General features: G+C 38.6%; 1 protein-coding gene across 2 annotated transcripts in view; it reads right to left on the bottom strand.

Annotated features, from left to right (window-relative positions):
* MYOM2 (myomesin 2) overlaps positions 1-24,266 on the bottom strand; it is an 81,631-nt gene that overhangs the window by 56,200 nt on the left and 1,165 nt on the right. Inside the window, exons 2-11 of one of the 2 annotated variants that reach the window (XM_065632693.1) lie at positions 22,507-22,649; positions 20,048-20,127; positions 16,902-17,035; positions 15,765-15,884; positions 14,101-14,239; positions 13,771-13,928; positions 12,803-12,895; positions 3,999-4,087; positions 3,868-3,918; positions 3,420-3,584 (exon numbers count right to left, since the gene is read on the bottom strand). In XM_065632693.1, the coding sequence (XP_065488765.1) occupies positions 3,420-3,584; positions 3,868-3,918; positions 3,999-4,087; positions 12,803-12,895; positions 13,771-13,928; positions 14,101-14,239; positions 15,765-15,884; positions 16,902-17,008 (922 nt within the window). In that variant the 5' untranslated portion in view covers positions 17,009-17,035; positions 20,048-20,127; positions 22,507-22,649. The remainder of the gene's footprint in view (positions 1-3,419; positions 3,585-3,867; positions 3,919-3,998; positions 4,088-12,802; positions 12,896-13,770; positions 13,929-14,100; positions 14,240-15,764; positions 15,885-16,901; positions 17,036-20,047; positions 20,128-22,506; positions 22,650-24,266) is intronic. The other variant, XM_065632692.1, reaches the window with a different exon arrangement.

Raw genomic sequence — 24,266 nt, 5'->3', positions numbered from 1 at the left:
AGACACTCAAACAATTGCAATGGAATGTTTTCCCACCTACTAGCTGAATTGCATAAGAAGGTATAAAAAATTATACACATTCAGATAATAAAGTATCTGGAAGACACACACTACTGAAACTTACAGCAGTAAATTACTTAATCTCCTAAGCATACGGTTGTTTTCTGAGAAGCATACAAAGTAAATTCAGTCACATTCCTTCCCATGAGATCCTTAATCAGGAGAACCTTACCTAGAAAATCTGCATGTCCCCTTTCTGTCATGCATGTCACAATAGTACTGAGACTTTGTGTAGAGAGACATGAAGTACTTTAAATGAAATCAGAAAACGTCTTCACTTAGAAACTTTAAGCAATGCATGAGTTCTGTGGAAAATCCTGAAGAAAAAAATGAAATTGAGTGACTAGCACCTCTGAAAAGCAGGTCACTTCTTTAGACTCCAAGCTTGGGTGGAATGGTAGGCACTCTAGTTTGAATATACAGAAACGGTAAGCAAGTCTGTATTGTCTATTAAGGTCAGAACCATCCATTTCCACCTTTTATGTGTACCTAAGATCAGAAACTGTGAAGGCAGTTGTGTTTGGTAAGAGCAGAAAAACTGTCCTTCACACAAGGCCCACCAGATCCTCTAAGAAAGCAAGAGCGCTCTTTTTTAATGCAGTCTGGATGGATAACTTCCTAGACAAGCCTAAAAGAAGAGTTAATTTTGGGGGCCACAAACACACTCAGAACCTCTAGTAGAGCAGGTATTCATGTACCTGCCATCAAAACAATACTGCAGTTACAGGGTATCATTACTGCACTCAAATTCCCAGTCTGTTCACCTGTTGCGCTATGTCACTCCTCCCAGAACTTACCAAGGAACAAACCTGCAGGAGACTAACCCTCAGAGACAGTGTGACTCAGGCTTCACATACTGTTTTCAGCACATGAGATATTTTTCCTGAAATATTACTCTGCTGAAATGTCATGTAAATAGTGGGCAAGTACTATATACTGAAGCTTTTTTTTCATCATGTATTTTGGTTGCAGAAATTTTGGATAAATTCTGCACTCTGTAATTTTTCCCTCTGAATTCAATTATTTTATTCTAGATAACAGTATAAAAGGCTGCTGAATACTGGTACATATAGCTTTATGATATTTTATTACATTAGAGATCAATAACAGAAATCTCCTGGTACCAGGTGAACTCATATCCAGATTAGATACACATTCCTGAAAGTATTATTTTGATTTAGTTCTTTCAGTATCTTAAATTGTTGTAAGTGGGCCATGAATTATAGACATCATATTCATGTTTGTCAAATCCCAAACCACTTTAGAGGATTTGATTCAGCTGACTTATATGATCCTAGGAGTCTAGTAGACATCCCCAATAAGGTTCACTCACGTGAAGCTTATTAATGCTGGATAAACACGTTTCCCTTGTGTATAATTATTTGAAGTAAGTCGTATGTATCCATCTCAAGGCTTCAGTTGTTATTATTTGATTAACACAAACTGAAAAATTTTAGGAAAAATACAGTTTGCCATTGTGCAAGAGTAGAATTAAGTACTCCCTAAAAAAAAAAAAAAAGTTGTATAAATTATTAATCTTTTCATTGTTTACATTTGTGCATTGCCTCCAACTCAGAGCAAAGGTTCATAGTGCATGAATACCTGCTGTTTTGAGTACAAGTTGTGCCAGTTGAGGCAGCTCTAAACATCTTGGAAATATTTTGATCCGTGTTATATGCAACGAAGGACAGATTTAAGCTTGTTTGTGTCATCACCTTATTTCCTGTAACATAAGTAGCTTAATGGAATGAAGGCCTATCTGACTCACTACTAAAAACTTACTGGTTTCAAAGAGACCAAGTTTTCATCTCAGATTTTCACAGGGAAGGTAAACTTAAATAAGGCAGAAAACAAAGATCATAATATGGTTACATATGAAGACAGAAATATCTTGGCATCATGAATAGTTAAATTGAAAGGGCCATGAGCTTTTGTTAACCTATCCCTAGCGCAAGAACAATTCATGTTGGATGAAATGTGGAGCAATCTGGGGCAGTCCTTGAAAATTAACGGTTCTTTATGGCTGTAGTTCCAAACCCACAATTTCAGAAGTTTGACACCTCGAGAAACTGGGCCTAGCAGGAGACAAAGTAAAGGTACCATTGAAACTGCTGTCTCACCTCAGACTGACGTGAGGAACTATTTATAGCAATTCCAAATCGCTGTACACTTCAGTATGAACAGAATCTGGGTTCAAGGATAAGCCTTATATTTTAGGTTATAGACCAAACAAAAAAGCTATTTTTGTTTTAGTAACATCTAATAGTCTCATCACAATGAAGTATCCACACTGACAGACAAATAGGAGCAAAATAGTAAGTAGCAGTCCATTCCCTGAAGAATCAGATGCAAATCTATGTAAAACTGTGATGTACATGAAATAAAAGTCATAACTAGCAGCAGCTTGACTGACTTATTAATATTACTGCCACTTCTTAGTTTATGCACCACATTTTGTCAACTATGGAAATTTCTACCAGCTTGTCCAGGACCAGTCCAAACATCAGTCTGGGAGTCTGCCTTTATCAGATGTGGTCCCCTGGGGAAAGGTCTCACTATTCACAAGTATCCAAGGCTTTCCTTTAAATCCTCAGGCAGAATATTTACTTTAGAAGTCTATACAGAGCTAGTGGATGGTGAAAAGTGGTGACCTGAGTATCTACAATAGCCTGGCATCTGTTAAACTTCAAGTAGTTAGCTGTTATGTTTCAAGACATCCTTTTTGTGGGATGAACAAACACTGGTCATGCAAGGTTTTTGTACCATCCACCAGAGTATACCGTATGCTTCAGTGATGTTATTTTCAGTACTTCCAGTTAAGACCGCTTCACTTGGCATAGGATGGTGTTTCACTGACAAAGGAGTTGAGGAAAGCTACCTGCCAACATGGCACTTAAACAGCAGAGCAAACGCATGTGTTTGAGGCCCAGCTCCTGTAAGTATTTCTGAACTACAGATTAAATTGATTTTAATATAAAATTCACAATAAATAGTGGAGTAAGTGCTTCAAACTTTAATTTACTTCTCTGGGAGTACCTTTGAGCTCACTGGTCACAGCATTCAACTATAAATCATGGTCAAATCTAGGAAGTGAGTTTGGATCTCCACCCAGTCAGTAAATGTTCTATCATGTTATTAGATAATATGAGATTACCTCCAGTTGCTGTAAATGTGAGCTCAAGAAAAGGTTGACCAAGTCGCTTAACTGAAAGAGAGTGCAGGTCTATAAATCCTAATGAGATATTTGTTTGCTCTACTCCAGATTTAGTTCTGAGAATCTCATATTCAAAGCCTGATCTGTGTCCTCGGCGTTTACTCCATCATTTTCCAGGTAGTTTCTATTCAATGTACTAACTTACCATCTCTGTACCACTCAGCACAAGGCCGTAGTCTTTTCAGGTCTGGAGTGATCAACATAGAACACTTCAGGGTCAGTGTTTCACCTTCAGTTGCAAAGGTGACTCCAAACTTCTCCAGAAACTGGACATCAATGTGGGTGAAGCAAACCTCATACGACAGGGGCACTATACATGAGAAAATGAAAACATTCTTGAGTATAAGTAAATTGTGCTCGGCACAAACAGATTAATGTCTGATCTGAACAAGAGATGGAGCTCTCTGTTGTACTGTGTGCTCATCTAGAAATGCAACTGCCAAAGCAAAAGCATCTGGACAGCTCCTGTTGTAACTGAATGCTTAGAAAGCAAAGCCAGAAGCAGCAAGTTGTACCAAATTTTCTCATCTGTAAAACATTAGTTTGATAAGAGTATATAAACTATGTAAGTAAAAAGAAAAAAGAAATCTTACAGTGGAAGGGCATTATCCCAGCTGGGTGAGGCTCTTCACCTTCTCTGAACCCTATAAATAAACATACAATAAACATTCAATGACATGAGCATGATACTTATTTCTTGTTTTAATCATGAAGTAGGACTTACTTCGTACAACCACAGCACAATTGGTTGATGCCTGTCCATGAACATTTGTTGCAACTGCTGAATAGGTAGCAGAATCATCAAAATCAGCTCTGAAAAGAGGAAGGAGGAAAAAAGATGACACTTTACACAAATACAAATTCTCCTAATGATTGATATTACAAACCAAGCTCTGCCAACCCCGAGGAAAGTGCAGAAAGTTCTTTGCTGGTGTCACACAGTGCAAGAGGTTGATGAAAGACAATCGGAAAGCTGGTACTGTTTTTGTACTGCAGTTTTATCACAGCTTTGTGTGCAGCCTGCATTAACTTGAGCAAACTGGAAATGACCTTTAGAGAATAATCAAAAGGAGATAGCTGGAGGATGTCAGCCTGGCTATTCCCTTTCTGTATGTAAACTTCTTCCTTAATCCATCTTGCCCTTTTGTCATGTATTTTAAGAAAAGGACATAGAAGAAAAGTATATGTGAAGCTTGCAGAACTTCCTCCTTCTATGCCTGTTCTCAGTAAGTAGATACTGGCATTTTTTGCCTCTCTAATATCTCTTAGGCAGTTCAGAAGAAATTGAGCAGATTTGTTTATGGGCATAAATGTTTTGGCCTGATATATTTTTTTAGTGAGAAAATACACTTATTATGTGAGGACAATATAATTAAAAATAATTTTTAATAATTTGTTACTTCATGAAAAATAAGACCCAGTGATGGATTGACTCACTTAGTATATCCTTCCTTGAAGAAGAAGTTACATTAGCAGATATATAGCCAGATGTTAAGATACAGGTACAAACTTTGATGTCCCAGTTTTCTTATTTAAAATGGGCTCAGTCAGGAGAAGAACTCTTGACATAAAATTGAAGTAAATTAAAGGAAACTAAACTATATGCAAAAATATTTTTTTTGGTGCAATAACTCAAATTTACAGCTGAAGTATACTTATGTATATACTTATGTTTCTAATAAATATAAGCGACTACTAGAAAAAGTTTAAAACATTCTGGACTAGTTTTTGGTAAAATGTAGATTTGAGTTGAATGAGTTTTCCTCAATTTTGCTGAAAGAACTTAGTCTGGCTGAAGAAACAGTTTTGGGAAAGGTAGAATATTTCATTTTTACATTTCAGAATGAATATTTTAATTAAAAATATTTCAGAATTTACTTTTGTTTTTAGAAACCTACATACTAAATACTCTAATATGAAATACAACATTTTGGAATTTCTATTCAGTTGGGCTATTAGCTAAGTAGAGTGCTGCCTGAAACACAATTAAATCCCGCCCCTGCATAGTTCATTAATTGTGCCTTTAATGGAGGCCACTCCAAAATTTCCAGTGATGATACAATGTTCTGCACACATGCACTTAGTTTCCTCTCAGAAGAACAAATTCACATCTTCTTGGCAACTGCCAGATGAAAGGGATGAAATTCTGATTGCACTTGTCTTCTCAGACACATATCCCAGGTGTGAGAGAAGGAAGAATATGTAAAAGTGTTTGATGTAAATTGCATAACAGGATGCCAATTCTGAGGTATGTAGCACCTGTGACAGGCACATCAGACACCTATTTTTCAGCTCCTGCATATATTCTGGACAGTGTCATATCAAGAATGATCCTATCTGCACTGTGATGTCTAAAACATAACTTGATGAAAGCTCTATTAAATTGAGATTTATCTCTCTAAATGTACAGGACTAACAGCTCCTCCTGGAGGCTAATCTTCGGCCATGCATTTCACAAAATAAAGAAGTAAAATACAAAGTTTACCATACAATTAATTATCAAAGTCAGAGAGGTAAGTCCTAAGATTAGGCCACTTAACTGAAAAGCCTTCAGATGGGTATGAAGCCCTTGAGCATGCCACTACAGTCTGGACAGGCAAAGTAAGTCCGAAAAACAATTTAAAATAATTGAAATATTAGGTTCAATATTATTCAACAGGTTTTTTGTTGTTGTTTTCAGAAAGGATTTTAGAAAATGCCAATACCTATTCACAGATCCATCTAAAGCTTAACTGATTCTGGACTTGCTTGAAGGCTGTTGCACTTGGCAACATTTCTTTGCACTAACTCCTTAAAAACAGAAGTGACTTTTTTTCTATAGAAGTTTCACACTATTTAACATTTGAGTGATAAAGTACTAAAAGCAAGGCAAAACTGCAGTAAACTGAAGACTTCTTTCCTAAGTCATGCTGTAATGTCTCTATACTGAAATGTATGTATTTTGTACGTTCCTCACAGCCCAATACAGTGTCTTGCAATAATGAAACAAGCTAACAACAAATGAGGCATCTCAAATTTTTCTTACAAGAAGGGCCATTGCAGAACTTACTGTACTGGAACAGTAAGGTGTTCCCCTCACTCTGCACTACATACCTACTTTAAAGAGATATAGAGAGTATACAGTAAATAGTACGTGTTATATTTAGTAACATATATTATGTGTTAGTAAATTAAACAGTGTTAGGTAGTATCCCCAGAAACTGGATCTTGGTCACCCTGGTGCTGACGTGTTAGAACAGCCCTTGGCATGCCGTGGTGTGTGCCAGCTCGTCAAAAGGATTCCTGGACACAGGTCAGGAGATAGCAAGGGTCCATTCCCAGAAAACAGCTTGAATGTAGCTGCCCTGCCCTGAACGACAAGAGAACTAGTCCACCCCATGCCAGGAGGCCACTGTGGCACAGGATGTGTTTAATTTACTATGGCAAGCAAATTTCAGAAGTGCAGTTCCTAGGCACTAGTGGTGGGTGTATGCCAGACACTCCAAGAGGATGGTGCACACTCACATATGACAGGGCATGAGGTGGGGGAGCCATGCTGCAGTTGCTGATAAGGTGCTGATCCATCTATGGTTGTACATGATTTAGGCAGCTTGCTGCATCTATATCATAACTGAGTGATGAACACTACACCACCATTGCTGTGTTCCCTCACACAAGCAAAGCATTACTTCAGGCTGCTTTGCTTCTGTCAAATCCAACTTAGCTGTTCTTTAACATTTTGTTGTTGTTACGGAGTGTTGACAACAATGGTAAAATAAACTGGGGTTAATGCTGATTAACTATCACTTTAAAATAGTAATTATCTGCTCTCAGTGTTGGCTTCATTTTCCACCAAAACAACAGATAAAACAGTCAATAGGAATTCATTTCTGTAAGAATTGCACAGTATTCAGAATATAAAGAGCGATTTATCATTAACCACAAGGTGCCGTAAAAATAATCCAGAAATTCTAGAAACATGCATTCTGCACAACAGCAAGGCCCCGGTCTGTGCTTGACCATTCAAAGCATCAGAAATTTAGGGGTGTAAGAAATGCAAAGTTGTCATCCTAAAATGAAGAAGCAGAATGGCAGATACCCAATTAACTTTCAAAATGAAAATATATCTGTGCTTATCTCAGTGCCCTCCACATAGCCTTACTCTCTCACAAGGAACAGCAAAATACATCTCTTGACAAGATTTTCCTGTTTGTGAGGGTCTCCAAGGTAGACAAAACACAATATGATCCTAAAAGTCTCTAGAACAGACAGGAGATTCACACAAGTGTTGTTTCTTTAGCCCCAAAAAATTGAATGTCTGAAAGCAGCTATTTGACAGAAGTTACTGATGGAGTGAGAATTAATTTTCTCAGGGACAACAAAAGAAAGAAGTTACTGACCAAATGACTGACCACACTCTTACAACATTCTTTGGTTATAAGGAGAGAAATAAGGTATTTACAGTTATTATGAACATACGGGTAACAGTTCCCCAGTACAGGCACTTTCTGCTGTTTAAGAGGTTCTAACAACTTTACCCATTTTCTGGAAGTCACTGCTTTGAAAGTATTTTACAAGTCCTAACTATAATCTCTAACCTGACTCTTTAGAATCTGGTATTGGAAGTGTACAAGGTTAGTAGGTAAGAGCTACACAGCCCATTTGTTTAATATACAATTCAAAGAAGCTGGTCAGGATGGCAAGTCACGTAAGGTCCTGACTCTCCTTTTGCACCAAGTAATACTCAGACTGAGGATTATCCTGGAAGCTGTCTACTTCCCTGTATGCTAAAAATCCCTAGACTTCCTAAATTGCACAGTAAAGTGCACTGAGTCAAGACCTGTAAGAAACGATATTTGAAGTACCCAGGAGGCAAGGTGTGGTCTTTCCAACAGTTATTCTTGCATCATGATGGAGAACATGTTTTCCAACCTTTACAAAGGTCAGATAAAATATGCATAGAGTACATTTAGATAGCATAAAGTGTGAGTGCAGAGCTGTATCTGTCCCAAGGTACTAATACCTTTTCTGAAAATTAAATTGCCCTGAATCCACATGAGGTTCTGAAGTGCTAATGTTTGTGCAGGGAATATTCCCCAGGCAGATACATCTGTTTAAAATGCATATATTCATCCATCTGCTTAGTGTAGATTTAAACACAGGAGTTAAGAGTGAAATAACATTTTTGCCTGAATTGGAACAAAATTCAGTGCATGTCAAGAACAGGAAGCAGAACATAGTAAATTACACAAAGTTAAAATTGCCTCATTTGAATTCAAATGACAAAATTTTCAGTGTTATGGCTATATGACATGAAAATGTGGAAATACTCGACAGGATTACCATCTCACGTTCTGATTCTCCAGTCAGGCTGAATCTGACTGATTCTTTTTGTTTGGCTGGCTTTTGTCCTTACTGAAGAGCGGAGCTCTGTTACCAGGTGGCCACTTCCTGAAGCTCCCAGCTATTGCAGCTTATAGGGGGACAGTGACAGGTCAGAAGATCACAGACCATTTCATTTGAGGGCTCTTGTTTGCATTCCAGGGAGGAAAGAAGAGCAGAAGCACACCACACCTGCAGCCTATACACTCACTGGTACTGCACACCTGTGAAACCCTGGGAGCTGCAGTTTATCACCCCATCAACCCTGTACAGCTCAAAGGCTCTGCCTCGCTAGGCCAGGGGGCTGCCCTTGCCGCAATGTCTCTGCTCTGCCCTGCTTCCACCAACAGCGGGAGAAAGGGCAGCCCTCACTCTATGTCTCTCCAAATTAAATGGCCTCGAGCCTTTTGCACCTAATCGAACTAAAATAGCGCTGTACTGACTGCACAGTGTCATTTGTTAGATGAGAATAGTAAGAAGGGAAGGCTCAATCAATATTTTACGCTTTTTATTTTGGAGCAGTGCTGGCGGTGCTGAGGAGCCTGATGAGAGGGCCAGCCCTGCCTGCTGGCAGCAGGTATCACACTGCACTCTGCTGGTCTGCCACACGTTCTTGCTGATGCAACCACAAACCTTTGCTGCAATTACAAGCACTTCTTAAGCGATGATTTGGTGAAGCAGGAAAGGGAGAGGGCCCTAATAAAAGATAAAATACTGCCAAACTTTGAGCCCTGTATAGGTGGGACTGTGCAGCCACATCACACCGACGGAGCTCTGGAAAATCAAACTTCCTTCCCTGTTCCTGTCTCGCTGAGGAGTGGGGGTGGAAACCCACCTCTAGTCAGGAGCAGACTGCTGTCCTCCCTCTGCCCCAGCCAACACAGCAGGAAATGTAATACAGCTATTCACAGTTGCATAAAGCTAAGTGATTCATTTAAGGAGGCATCACAGTAAGCAAACAAACAAAAATCCAAAAACTGTTGCTGAACAAGAAGCAACAACTAAGAAATTCACAATGTTATGATTTCTAATTATAAACGTATACACTAAGGCAGAAAATATTTTGCAGCTGTGCTATAAAGCAACGGGACACCCTCCTTTTACTACCTGTGATATAGAAATCTTTTCTTGTATTATGTGCCAACACATAGTTAAATTAGGTGAGATAAAGAAATGCATTTTAAATAAACCCTGACATTCTGAGACATGTGTCAATCACTTCAACCACCAGTAGCTTTGCCTCAGAGGATTCCTCACAGTCCCCTCTGAATCACCTATCAGAAGTGAGATGAAAGATAAGAAGAACCACTAGCCCAGTGAAGGCTGGCAATATCTCTTCTCTTGTAATTAGGAGATGAGTGAAAAATAAAATGAAACTTCAAACCCCTCTTCTTTACTGCTCAAGGGAGACCTTGAGCTCAAGCTCCAATTGAAGAAGCCCAAAAGGAGCAAGAAAGCAGCACTGTACCATAATGATAGCGCTGAACGCATGCACAAAATGTGGTCAATTGAGCACAGAGCATCATAAAAATATGAGACAAAGAAATGAAAATGATCTGGTTACTGTATAGGCTTATGGGCCCTGGAAGACAGGGGGGATGAAATTGTGTCCAGTTACTACTTTAAGATGACAAGGTGACGTTCGGGTTTTGGTGCCTCAAGAATTTTTCCACTGGGTCAAGGAATACTCATAGGAATAAATATCGCACTTGCATCAGAATGAAAAGTTCACTGCCTGAGCTTCACTGAAGCACTAGAAAGATAGCCAAGAAATTCCAAGGCCGTTCTGAGCGGCTGTGGATCAGATGACATGTGGCTCAGCACTTTGGTGTGAACAGCTGAGAATAGCACAGAAGTGGGTAGATAGAAAATCCCAACTGTTCTACTTCCCGGAAAAAAAAAAAAAGTAATACTCCAAATATATGTGCACAAAAATATGTATGGAAGATCCAGAGTTACTTGATACATGTTTGTATAAAAACATTAGTAATGTATATATTTTAACCACTATGTATACATCCATTGTTTTCAATACAAGAAACACCTAGTATTAGTAATGCACTGTTAAAATGTTCTTCCATTTCTTGCATGTTAATTTTCTGTCTTTTGGAACAGAAAATATGGCTGATGGTCAAGTTTTGAAATAAAACAGATTAGTAATAAAGAAATACATTTCAGGTTAGAATTTTTTATTTAATAAACTGTGTAAATCTATGGTAAATAAATCACACAACTCCACAGTATTCTTTTAAGTAGATAAGAGAAATCTGTGGGAGAGCAGCCAGATATCTTTAGGTGGCAAAGACACCACACTGCCAGACAGAAAGAAAGAGAAACAGAGCAATAGCCTCTGCAGACGGCAGCTTGGTTGAATACGAGGGAGCCAGCACAGATACATACAGGTCTGGGACTAGTAAACAGTGGGTGATGATGCGTTGGGTGCGGGCACCTGAGTTGTTGCCAATAAACGACTCTATGGGTATCTACGAATAGACATGGCTGGGTCTGAACTCTCCCAAAGCTGATTGGGGATGGTGTCTACATGGCTGACAACCAGCACAGAAAAAAAAGGACCAAGGGGATGTAAGCCATTAGTACCCTTCAGCCTGGTGGTTACAGATGCTCAAAAAGCAGTGTCAGTACTGATTCTCATTTCTTCCAAAAGCCATTTACTCCCAAAATGTCACAAAAGGAACCTATGTACTGCATATGCAGCATTTGGACTCATGAAGCAGCTGCTCATGGACACTAACCAAGGGAAATAAACACGGCCACAGTCACTCCCTGGCAGGAAGTCACCAAAGTTTCATCTCCTCATTTTCATTCACACACATCCAGCTGAAGGAAAGCATTTTCCATTTTCCCTGCTGCAAGGGAGAGGATTGCGGAAGGACAACTTGTTTCTATGTTTTAACCTCCTGCTTTCATCTCCAAAAGTAATGTTGGTGGGAAGAATCAGTTGTGTTGAGACATCTCATGGATACAGAGAGCTGTCAGCAAGTTACTCATAGCCTGGGGGTATAAAACGATGAGCATCTTAGAAGTGTTGATAAGTACTGCTACTCCCTGAGAAGCATCCCTTAAAAAGCAACAACATAGTGGTTCTTGCTGACAGCTTCTGTACAGGGACATGTTTCTCCCATCCTGAGCTATGGAAAGGTGGAGAGTTGGACTGGACTTTGTTGCAGGATGGCAAAGGCAAGTAGTCCTTCCCAAAAGCAGAAGGAATGAAGCACTTTTCTTCTGTACTAATGCCAGAAGGCTGTGCTCGGGGCTGCTTCCACTGCTGACAGATGGAGACAGGGTAGAAGATGAAATGTTTGGTTAGCCAAGTGTTAGCCACAAATATTCCAGCTGCTCCGGCACAGCTGATGCTCATGTTCTGGAGAAATTAAAAGGGGTGTTTGTGTCTCTGCTCTAGATGTTAATTTCATTTTTAAATACCACAGTCCTGTCCTCACATTTCTTGGGGCTTTTATATTAAAAAAAACCAACCAAACAAACAAACAAACAAAAAAACATGCTTATATCAAGTCACATGCAACATGCAATATTTCAATTGTTTAGGATAGCATGAGATTAGTTTTGCAAAGATATTCTAACCAGGCATTTTCTATACCACAAGTTTAACATCATTTTGACAAATAAAATCAATTAAATTAAAACCTTTAAAAAAATTACACTTCTTCCTTTTTGGAGAACAAAAAAAATAGAGATCAAAAAGTAAACAGTACCTAACATATAATAAAGCAAACACTGATGACAAGTTATCTTTGCCCTGACCAGCTAATTTTTTGCTTGCTTTAAAGAGATACATCATGGAAAGGACATAAAATACACAGACAATTTTCCACTTCGAATGCTGAAAAGATATAATTCTAATAAAAAAAAGGAACTACCATTCTTTCAGGTACTTATCTCTGCTTTTCTATCTTCTTGTAGATTGCTGGAGTTAAATAATAGAAATATGTAATTTTTCATTTCATTTTCATGATCTAATATTCAGCTACTTAGTAAATCTTCTCTATCTTAAATTTGAGTACCAACAGAGAAATGTGCTGAATTTAACAACTCTCTTGCAGCCTCTGTGTGAATTTTTAATTGTATTTAATATAAAATACTTTGTGTAGAGTATTAAAAACTGTTGTATTCCCAAGAATAATCTACCTGTTTATATGCAACACATGGACTCCATATTTGCTTTCAATTCTGTACTTCATTGGATCACTTGCAGGGGTAATCAATTCCTCATTTTTGTACCTGACAATAGAGAAAAAGATGAATTCATTAATATAGATACTATTCACTGCATTAATTTAGCAGATTTTTATAGCCAGATGTCATTTACTATCATCTGAGCTCTCTCTATAAATCTTCTCTACCTGTATAGAGTATTTTCCAGTATGTATGAAGAGCTACACATTGGGTCCTGAAGGCAAAGTGGGACCATCATTGCAGTAAGAAAGCAGAAAGAGAAGATGTGCACCCAAATCAGAAGAGCAGGCAGTGAAGTAGAGAGAAGATGGTATGTGACTTGAACTTCAGCCCACTAGCCCTGACACAAGATGGGAAGCAAACTTTGTCTTGGATCACAGCAGTAAAGCACTTAAGCACAAACCAGAGAAGCAACAATAGAATTGTGCCTCAGGTTAGATCTTCAGGGTCCAGCCTGGGGCTCTCATACATACAGGACAGCATTTGTCTGGAGGGGAGGGAAGCTTCAGGGATGTTACTTTCATGTTCACCTCCACAGAGGCTGACATAAAGCGGACACGGGTACAGCCCGTGACAACAATGGTGTTGTGCATGTTTACCCAGGCTTTGCAAGTAGCCTGTGAGTTCTGTGCACTTTGCCATTTGCTACTTCATTGTCAGGGAACTCAATGGCCAGAAAGACTGGAATGCCTTCCACAGTCTGCCTTCTGAAACACTTCTCACACTGCACAGGGCCATTCAGCAAGCTGTCCTGCCACTCCTTCCACTGCAGTATCAACTGCTACAATCCAGCACATCTATGAGGATTATAAAGGGGGGTTAACATAGCCATTATGTATGTGACACCAGTTATGTCATAACTTCCAAATGAAAAAAGCTTAACAACATTTTTAGAGGACTAGGAAAGGCCAATCTCTTACCATTGTACTGCAGGGGTGGGAAATCCTTGTACAGTGAAGCAAAGGCTCACAGACATCTTTTCCCAGACAGTGTGAGACCTCAGGCGCACTAGAATTTCGGGAGCTCGACTTATACTTTCCTCAAGAGCATGTCTTTCCAGAGCCATATTTTCTTCTACCTATTAAACACAGGAAAAGGAAAGCACCGAACTCAAATGGGATAGAAGATTGAATCTTAAATCCACAAAATTAAAATATGCTAAATCACTATTGGTATTTGAAACACAGGCCTAAATTTCAGTATATCTTATAATTATGCTTGGATAAGAATAAAAAGGTTCAGCACTGTACCATCCTTTGTATAGCAAGTCTATCCAGCTGTTCTCTGGCGTGGTGCCTGGCTGTGTGAATCTCTTTTTCCAAAGCAGATAACTCACTGGCAAAACGGATTCTTTTCTCGTCACTTGCATGAGTCTTTTGTTCATGAGTCCTGTAGGATAAGAAAAAGTATCAGGTAAGAGTAACCGATATGAAGCTTTAAGATTGTCACTCATACACATTGGGCAACTAAGAGTTCTGAAACCATATCAGCAAGATGCAAAATCTAGTTTAGGAATTATTCTTAGAGTCTATCCGCTCATCCTAATGAGCATGTGAAGTGAGTATGACTTTTCCTTCATTTTCTTTCTTTCTGTATATATGGTGCCTGTTCACACCCTGATAAGAGTTGGGCCTTCCTTATGGTGTGCCCTTGGCTCTAGCACCTGGGATGCTCTAGTACCTTCACGGGCTGTATCACCTGACCTCACCTGAAAGATACAGACCAAGGAGTTCGCAAGGATTTGATGAATCAATGTATGCAAAAAAGCTGTCCTTGGACAAGGGTGAGCAGGAAGTAGTATAGAAACTATCAGGAAAAAAACACATTTTGAGAAACTTGTGGGTTGTTCCCTGAAAATCTAACTCTGTAGATTTTTCAGAATTCCTAAAAAAAACCCAACCAAACAAACAAAAAAAAACTTCATAAATGTTTTTCAGAGGAGCTAGCGCCAAATCCTGCATTCATGCTGATTCAGTAAGCATCCTAAGCTACTCTTTACCTTGGCAACAGGACAAAATAAGAGAGCTGAATATCAGAAATTCCTAACATGTCTGTCTTTACAGAGTATGGGAAGATTCTTAAAGCATAATCCAAGCTTCATTGCCATGAAGAAAATGAGAAAACTTGCTTTAAATTCAGTGAACAGTAGATCAAGACATTATTTGTCTGATATTTTAAAAATATTTCTTTGTATCGTTTCAATGTACTTTAAATACCAGCCTTGTTCTGCCATGTATTTTTATATTGATAGAATTTAAGACATTTTTTTAAAAAATAGAGTATACAAATTTGATTTTCCTAGAACATTCTGTTTCTAGGATATATATTTCAAAACAGTCAAACTACCAGAATCATATGGATGTATATGATTTTCACAACACATTTTCTACAAACAAGGCAGAATTCATTCTTTTAGTGTAAATTCTGTATGTCTTTGGTGCAGTCACTGCAGACCATGGCAAAGCAGAAACAGCCAAATTCACTAACAGGAATGTTGCTGTCAGCACATTTACTGTAGGACTTTGTATCAAGGCCGTGACTGAGACATGCCAGTAAGACATCTTGATATTAAAGAAAGAACTCGAAATGTTTAAGCTGATCCAAACCAGAAATTCAAGAATAGTGGAGCAGATCTGTTAAAAAATGAGTTTTGAATCCCAGGAAGATTCTAATTTATTTTGGTTTTAAATCTCTTGTCAACGGTCAGAGTGGGGATTAAGGGAACAACTCTGGGTTGAAATATGAGATTGAAAGTGACACTCAGTCATTTAGTATTCCAGCCAAAACAGATTAGTGAAGAACAGTGACAGAGAAGCCTCCAGTCTTGTCAACTCTGAAAAGAGCCCTGGCAAAAGAGTAATACTGAATGGGACCAGAGCCACCACACAGGTCAGATGGGACCAGCAGACTTTACCTTTTCCTGGATTCTTGTATTGCTTCATGAGCCAAGGTGCGTGCCCTCCTGGCACAGAGTCTACATGTCGTTTTTCCCAAGCCAGGTGATTCATAATAAGCAGCCTGTCTGGAAGCAGCCCTTCAAATATGAAAGACGTTGTTATAACCCAGCAATTCTGGTAAAACATGAACTCACAAAAGTCAAAGAAATTACTTTAAATGAGCTGAATACCATGAGTGAGCACTGTTCAGTGAGAAACCTACTTTGTATTCCTCACTAACTGCACAAGGGTGTTGAATCTCACTTGTCCTTCAAGGGCTTAATGCCCATCATCTGTCATTGGGCATCATTAAGCATTTTATTTCATTCAGTTCTATTAAATTTATCATTATCTCAGTCTCCAATCATTCAAGTGCTGTGATAGTACTGCAGTGAACCACGAGGGTACCAGCCTAACACAGAAATCTCACACAATCCCTGTAACACTGTCTGTTTCTAAATATTCCTGCCTTTCTACACTCCACATAACCTTCTGCAGAAACTCTTCTCTTTCATGAGGGAAGCTGGACAAGCTGGACAGCTAACTAGGCTAGCTAGTCCTCTCAATTACTGAGGATGGAGGACGATGATTTTTAAGCAACTAAGATTCAAAGATCCAGACTTTGAGATATAAAGAACATGCATCTCGTGGTTAAAACTGAGATTTCACATGAGAGGAGTCAAACCTTTATTTAATTTTTAAAAACGAAATTGAATGACAAAAACTATAATTAGGAATTATAGATTCAGGAGAAAGAATATCCTCATGTCATATGGAAGAATGGGTAAAAAACGGTTTCTGTGATTTAAAATAAATTTCATGGCAATTTTTCTTAAGTCAGAGTTTCAGTTGGGGCCTAAAAGGAAGAATTTCCAACTTGGAGGTAGTAAACAGGACAGATTCTGAGCTCTAGGTGACTTGCAACATAGCTTAAAAGTCTAGCTATGCTGGTGGGAGGCTATAGACAAGCATCCCAATGGAAGTGGAAAACCACCATTCTGAATAAATTACTATCCTGGGGAGTGGAAGGGGAAGCTAAAGATCTTGATTCAAAGAACTGATTATCCAAAATAAAAACCTCTCTATGCTCCATATGTGAAATGTGTAGCACTTACTTTCTTGCTGCGTATTCCTCAAGTACATATCTTGTCTGAATGTTGCGATAGGACTGATCAAAGTGCTTGTGCCTCCTCTGGTAAAATGGCACCACTACTGACGACATGCTTCTGTTTGTTGCAATCAGTAATTCCTGCAGAGGGTGAAATCACATTTAGCCATATATTTCAGACTAGGCTTGATATATTTTTTTACATGTAAACATGTGTGTGTACATGTACAAATGAATAGAATTCCATCAATTCATGTCAAACAGAGGCATCAGCTATATACATGGGTACCTCAGGCTGTACCTGATCAGCCACACAGTGTGAGATATGGAATCATAGATTATAGAGATAGAAGACAATTTGTTGGATCATTTTTCCCCTTCTTTGCATATGTCATTTAACACCTACATAGAAATTTCAAGAGATGGAAAATTTATGTTTTGGGCATTTTTAGGTGTTTCAGCTCTCTGCTCTTCAAACATTTCACTTTGTCCCTTGTTGCGATTTATGCTTACTGTTTCTTGTCCAAATCACCATGACAACAAAAAATAGACTGTATTCACCCACTTTTGCTGCAGCCTGTTGAAGAATTTGTTTGCATCTCCTTTCAGCTCTCTTGTTTAAACTAAACGAAGCTGGCTCATCCAATCTTTCCTCACAAGTCATTTTTTTCCAGACTTCAAATAATTCTGGTTGCCCTCAAGTGGACTTTCTCCAAAGCATGCTGTAGTTTGATGAGTATTTGGATAGAAGGTTCTCAGAAACATTCAGGGAGCTCCTGAAGCAGTGTGGGTGGGAAGAGCATGTTTCCCACTGAGTTGGAGTTAAGCAAATTCCCAACCATGATGTTAAAAGAACCCAGAGTTGCCCACATCCCTTTGTGCTCTTTAGACATATGATGACAAATTATTGCAGAAGTGGGGAATGTTACCAGCCATGTCCTGAGTAGGTGCCAGCTTGTGTAACTGCAATCTGCTGAATACATCCCAGTTAGAGTCTCAGTTGGATGTGGGGCTCTTCACTGCTGGGCCACCGGGCCTAAACAGTGGTGAGGGATTGCAAAGGACAACTAAACAGCCAACAGCTTCCCCATGAGGTGGCTGCACTTCAGTGACAACAGAAGCAATTTCCCCATATAGAAACATAGTATAATTTTGGTTGGAAGACACTCTCAGGGTCATTGAGTCCAATGATAACCTAACTCTAGCACTAAACCATGTCCCTAAGAACTTCACCTAAAAGCCTCTCATGTACTTCCAGGGATGGTGACTCCACCACTGCCCTGGGCAGCCTGTTCCAATGCCTGATGACCCTTTCCGTGAAGATTTTTCCTAATATCAAATCTAAACCTCCCCTGGTGCAACTTGAGGCCGTTTCCTCCTGTCCTATCACTTGCTACTTGGGAGAGGAGACCAACACCCTCCATGCTACAACCTCCTTTCAGGTAGTTGCAGACAGCAACTATGAAGTAGCTTGGGCCAAATCCTGAAGTTTTTTGTCAGGCAAATTCCTGCAATAACATCTAATTTCCTCCTGAAAGGTAAGGGGAGTGCCCCCGTTGTTATGCTCCCATGTGGGGTGCAGCCTGTCGGCTCTGCTCCAGAAGCTGAGGCGCAGGCAGAGGCATGGCCTGGGACCCACCCCAGGGCTACCCATGCGAAGTGAAGCTCATCCAGGGGCCGTGGCAAGAGGGTGTCAGGGTCATGGGGGCAGCAATGGACCTGGCTGTCCCTGCCCAGCCTCCTCCAGGGCTCCCCCCACCCTGCCCACGGCCCAGGACCCCATTTCAGGCCTCCAGGGCTATCAGCCCTGCCCCAGCAATGCTGCAGCAGGGCAGGTCTCCAGCTCCCCATAGCCCGGCCCTGCCCAGACGTGGCCACACCAAGGAGAACCTGCCTGTGATGAAAATCCTCAGACCTACGCCAAAAGTCCTGTCTGCATTTGTCACAAAAAAGTCCCATCAGTAGGCATATAAAATGAAAGCTCAGAGGGATTTGAATATAAATTTATAAACTCATTTATATACAACATGAGCTCCTCTTACTTAATTTCAAAGGCACTTGTACTGGCCAGTTTTAGGCTGTGTTCTGTTTCCTATCAAACACCTGGAAAGATGTGCTTTGGGGACAAAAATGAGCAATACCTACATTAAAATTCAATTAATAACTTTTTCAGGAAAAAAGTGGTTTCTGGCAAAATGAGATCTAGTTCAAAATTTAAGACATTCAGTCATGACATCATTGTCAACTTTGAAATTCCATGTAACTTTCTTTTGTTTCATAAATCTTTTTACTGTGTGAAAAGTACATGCAGTCAATGTACTTTAATAAAATATTGCTGAAAATAGGTTTTTAAATGTTTATTACTCATTCTGAAAGCAATTATGCCTTCTGCACATAATGGAATTTTGCTTACTATCTCATGTTTTGAAAAAATCATTTTGCAAAAATCTCCATTTGAGAATAAGAAGCAATGATAAAATTGTGGAAAAATTACAGATATATCAACATTTTTGCACAAATTTTTAGTGTTACATGTTTATGGGTTTTTTCTAATCATATTACTAGCCAGACTGTATATGCAGAAGAAATAATTTTCTACTTTCCATTGCAGCAATTTATTATTGAAAAAACAAGATCTAGGTTTCTTATACAATGCATTGTATTTTTAGAAAGAGGGATATAAGATGATGACTGCAATTCTTATTTTAACATGTCACTTCATCTTATGTGTCTTTTTGGCAATTTTGCCTGAATTGTATAAAATTAAAGACAAATTAATTTTTTAAAAAATTAATTATAGGCTAAAAAAATTGAACCTTGAAATACGGTAAAATACCTGTAAATACCATATTTCCAGCATATAATATTTACCAACAAAAGGAAACGCTAGTTACTGATTAAGTAGTGTAATAAATTACAGCTGTGTCTGATTGTTAGTTTCACATATTCAAAAGCTCAGTCAGGTACCCCAAGTCATGACATTCTCACATCAGCTAGTTTTACTTTCCCAAGAGAAAGGTCTCTGCAGGAGAATACAGTCAGTATACTTAACAGCAGATACACCTTACTAAAAAAAAGGTAGTGAGATCTAAAGACACGAGTTTTTACAATTTATCATCTGATAGCTGCATCTTCTGCATAACCTATAGTTACCTTTTCAATCCTTTTTCAAGAGATATGAGAATGACAAGTCACACGTTCAAGAATGAGAGCTTTAGGCAAAATACCAGACACTGCAAGACAAAAATAAAACAAGTTTACAACATTACTATGGAACATTAAAGAAATATACTACCACATTTCAAGAGGAAATAAGAAAGCTACCATGACCCAAGTTAGTATAGCATAGTGCAGGACCTTGCAGAGATGCTATCTTAGGTGCCCTCATGTTATGCTGAGCTGACATGGACCTATTAACTCATCATATGACACATTATCTTAGTTAGAAGAATACAGTTACAAAGACCCATGAGCAGCCTTGGCTTCTCCTAATTTTGGTATCTGTACATTACATTATGCTATACCTGCAGACATCAAATACTGTTTTTCTTCATGCTGTCTCTGTGACTATAGTGTAAGATATTTGGCTTCCCCTGTAGTTTGTACGTTAACTGGACAGTTAATGGTATAATGTTCCCTCTTTTCTATTTTTAATTAGCCCTTTCACTTAAATGAAGGTGTAAAGGGCAAACCCCTAGATAAAGCTGACTCAGCTGTTAAGTGCTACTCATGTTTACATGTGAACCAGTTAAATAATTCTGTGAATTTATCAACATGCAATTTATGTGTTGCTGAGTGTATAACTCCCACAGAAACCTCATGTATAAAGGTTGCAGAGTAATGCCCATGTGTCTGGATGGATCTCAGTTTGGGTTATTTTCATTTTTGATATAGAGGGAAAAGTCTTCACCATTTACAGTCCTGCGTTTTCCACTAAATGCAAAACTTACATTTTAACTGGTATATATTGTTCTATTAATCAGCACTCAAAGTTTATCAAAATTTGAGTTCAGATATTTTTTACATTTGTCTAAATACCATTAGAACAGAGAAAAGCATAGCCATCCAGTCCCAGCTTCCATACAAGCAATTAACTAAGCTTGTTAGCACCCAGACTCATTTTGCCTTCTATTATCACAGAGGGGAGCTGCCTGGCAACAATTCCAAATGTAATAATCATCATCAGTTAATTACAATGATGCTCGCAGAGTATGTATTTAATACTTAACAGTACTGCAAAGATGAGTATCTGAAAAGCAAAATCACAGCACCACTGTAAAATCAGCTTCAGCAGTCTACAGATCATGCAGGGTATCTTGAGTTCATAGTAAGATAAGTTTCTACTGTCTTCCTAGGAGCAACATATTGATTGTTCACACAGTTTTCCACTGAAACACATTTATGTGAGATGTCTGAAATATGTACTAATATTTAGTCAACCTACCACTAGCAGACTAGATAACATGATATGCAGATGACAGCTAAGTCCCACTGAAGTTATTGATTTAAGTGAACCAAGATTTTATCACTGGCAGTGCCTGAAGACCTAATTATACTGGCATGTCAATCAGTGGAATTGACCCAACAGCAAGAAGCAGGCAGTGGTCTGGCAAATGCATCGAGGGAAAAAAAGAACATTTCCCAATGGGAAATAGAAAATTAAAATAATAATAATAATAAAAACATTTAAAAATTAAAATTTAAAAAAAAAATATAAGAAAGGCAATAAATAGGCCAAGAAAAGATAAATTAATTTTCTGGATAATTGCAACAAATTAAAAAGTAAATCTCAAGTTTTATTCAGCAAGTTCTGCTGATATGTGACTGCAAGTGTTACAGAGATCTTGCTGATATCTATGGGCTATGTGTCAAAAACAACCCTTCAGCTTCACACATGCAGATCCTATTAACTTCCCTGGATTTCAAAAAAAAGCCCTGGAGATACAGGACAAGATGGTCCTACAACACTTAGTCTCTCATCTGACCTTTAATTTTTGGTGGAACACATCACCATTGTACTCCTAATTTATTATTATTGATAATTATTAACATAATTATTATCATTATTATTCCTGTTTATTTCTATGACCATAAATTCTGGGGACATCAGCAGGACCTAAATTGCTCTAATCTATGTTCTGTATGGACCACTCAGAAGCCTATTAAACCCAAACAAAAATATTAAGTCAGTCAAAATGTCCTTAAGGATTAATGATATAAAACACAAATGAATTAGACTGTTAGAATCAGTTTACACAAATAGACATTTTCACAGGCTTAGTAGCATGCATATAACAACTCATACTTGGTCATGTGTAAAAGGCGGAGTTCCCAAGCCAGGATATGCATAGTTTCATGCCATAGTAATACTGATCTGAATAGAAAGCAATAATCTAGGACCATGTGACAAGGGAACACATTCTTGAGCATAGAAGCCAAGGGTTTGATATAGATGTTGTTAGTCTGATAAGTGAGTTAATTTAAGATTTAAAGGACAAGCAGTAAATTCTAGCATGATCATCCACATAGCCTTGGAGAGCAGGCACACAACCAAATAAATTGATGGGTAGGGTTGACAAATGCCATGGGAAGGAGAACATGGTTGTGCTCACCATAGATAGACAACTTGCATTCCTGGACTCAGGAGGCTCCTGTCATAAGCGATGCACTATACAGCATGTACTCTCTCTGCCTGACCTGTCAATGCTATACCATGCGACGTGCACCTTCTTTGCTCATCTCTGTCCTTTTCCATCTGCAGAAGTGCCAAAAACAATTTGCAGGTGCTTGCCTGCCCTCATGTAGCCTATCATCCTCATCCCAGCTGAAAGATCAGTACAGCCTGCTCCTACATGCATATCCTCATTCTTGATCTTTCTCTCTGTCTCATCTTTCTTAAATATCTTTGACCATTTGTAGTGACCTGAGGATTTGTCCTGTTTTTCCCATGACATAGACACTGTTTACTCTGCCTGTCTGTAGTTCTGCTTGTTGTTCTCCACATTGTTCAAACTTATGTGTTTTCAGGAAGCCCTTCTTTGACAGTTTATATTTCCATGGTATATTAAAGCCCATGATATTTAGCTGAAAAAATATATTTCATTCCATACCACCTATATACCACAATGAAAGATAAAAGGAAAACAAAAAAAAAAAAACACCACAAACTTGTAGTGATCACTTGCGTCCAATGACCACTTTAAAGAATTACCATATTGCCCCAGAAAACATGTGAACCTTTCCAGATAGTTATATCAGTCCTGTAGAAATCACAGTAGAAAATAACATAAGAATATTTTCCCCTGGGAAACTCTGATGGCAGTCTTGTAAAACCAGCATGAATCATTATTCAGCTTATAGACACTGCAGTCTAAACCAGAATGGGATGTAGAGGGTCTAGTAACATCTTCTCAGATTTAGTAACAATCTTTTTACATGCTACTATGTCTCTTCAGTCTTTTAGCTCTCTGTGCATGTGTGTATTTAGATCGCACACAGAAAATTATGTCTGTGTATAAAAAAGGATGAACTTTAAAAAATACACAATCTACCATCATTTAAGATGCTTCTGTCCTTCCCGTTGAAGAGTTCCATTTTAACTGTTTGATGACAGAATACAAATGCTTCTGAAACTAAAAAAGTATATGAAATTCCCATTTGTTCAAAGTATATGGAATTCCAGACATTACTTGGCAAACTTTGAGATTCCTTTTCTTTTCTGATGTCTTTAGCTACATCATAGTTGGTCTTACGTTTTACTGATCATACCTCCTTTGTATGGAAATAGCATTATTCTAATTTCACAAATTGATTTTAAACAGAAATCTTGTGCACAACAAGTTAAGTCGGGTTCAAATTGTCCCCAGAAGTACATGCTTTACTCTTCTCGTTAAACCTCAAAATTGAGTTTTCTCATCAATTTCTAGTCATCTGAATGTCCAGCAAAGCAACATTTTCAAGCACCTGATGATGCTGGCAATCACAGATGGGTATATTCTTCATCAATAATTTCATATGTTTTGAATGAGTAGACTTTTAACATCTCATTACATCAAGCGATTCTGCTTACAAAGACATACGGGTAGATTAAGTAGTTAGTGCAATCGTTTGGCTATAGCACACGTATTTTAAGTTAGAATTCACACCTTGACCTTGTAATAGTCCCTGAATGGTTTTCTTCACCCTCTAGCCATAATGGTTAGTGAGAAGGCAATTTGGAATATGATGTGGGTGGTCATGGTCATGGTCGCAGCCACAACCCTTGATGGAGTTAATCACCAGCTATGCTCTGCAGCAAATGCGTATGAGGCAAAGCCTCAGGTGCCCTTCCCTCAAGTGAGGTCATTGTTGTGGAGGGGAGCACCAGTTCCTG

Source organism: Caloenas nicobarica, chromosome 3 (genome assembly GCF_036013445.1).
Source record: "Caloenas nicobarica isolate bCalNic1 chromosome 3, bCalNic1.hap1, whole genome shotgun sequence".
NCBI lineage: Eukaryota > Metazoa > Chordata > Aves > Columbiformes > Columbidae > Caloenas > Caloenas nicobarica.
Note: the sequence above shows the minus strand (reverse complement) of the source record. Positions and strands in the feature narration are given on the sequence as shown.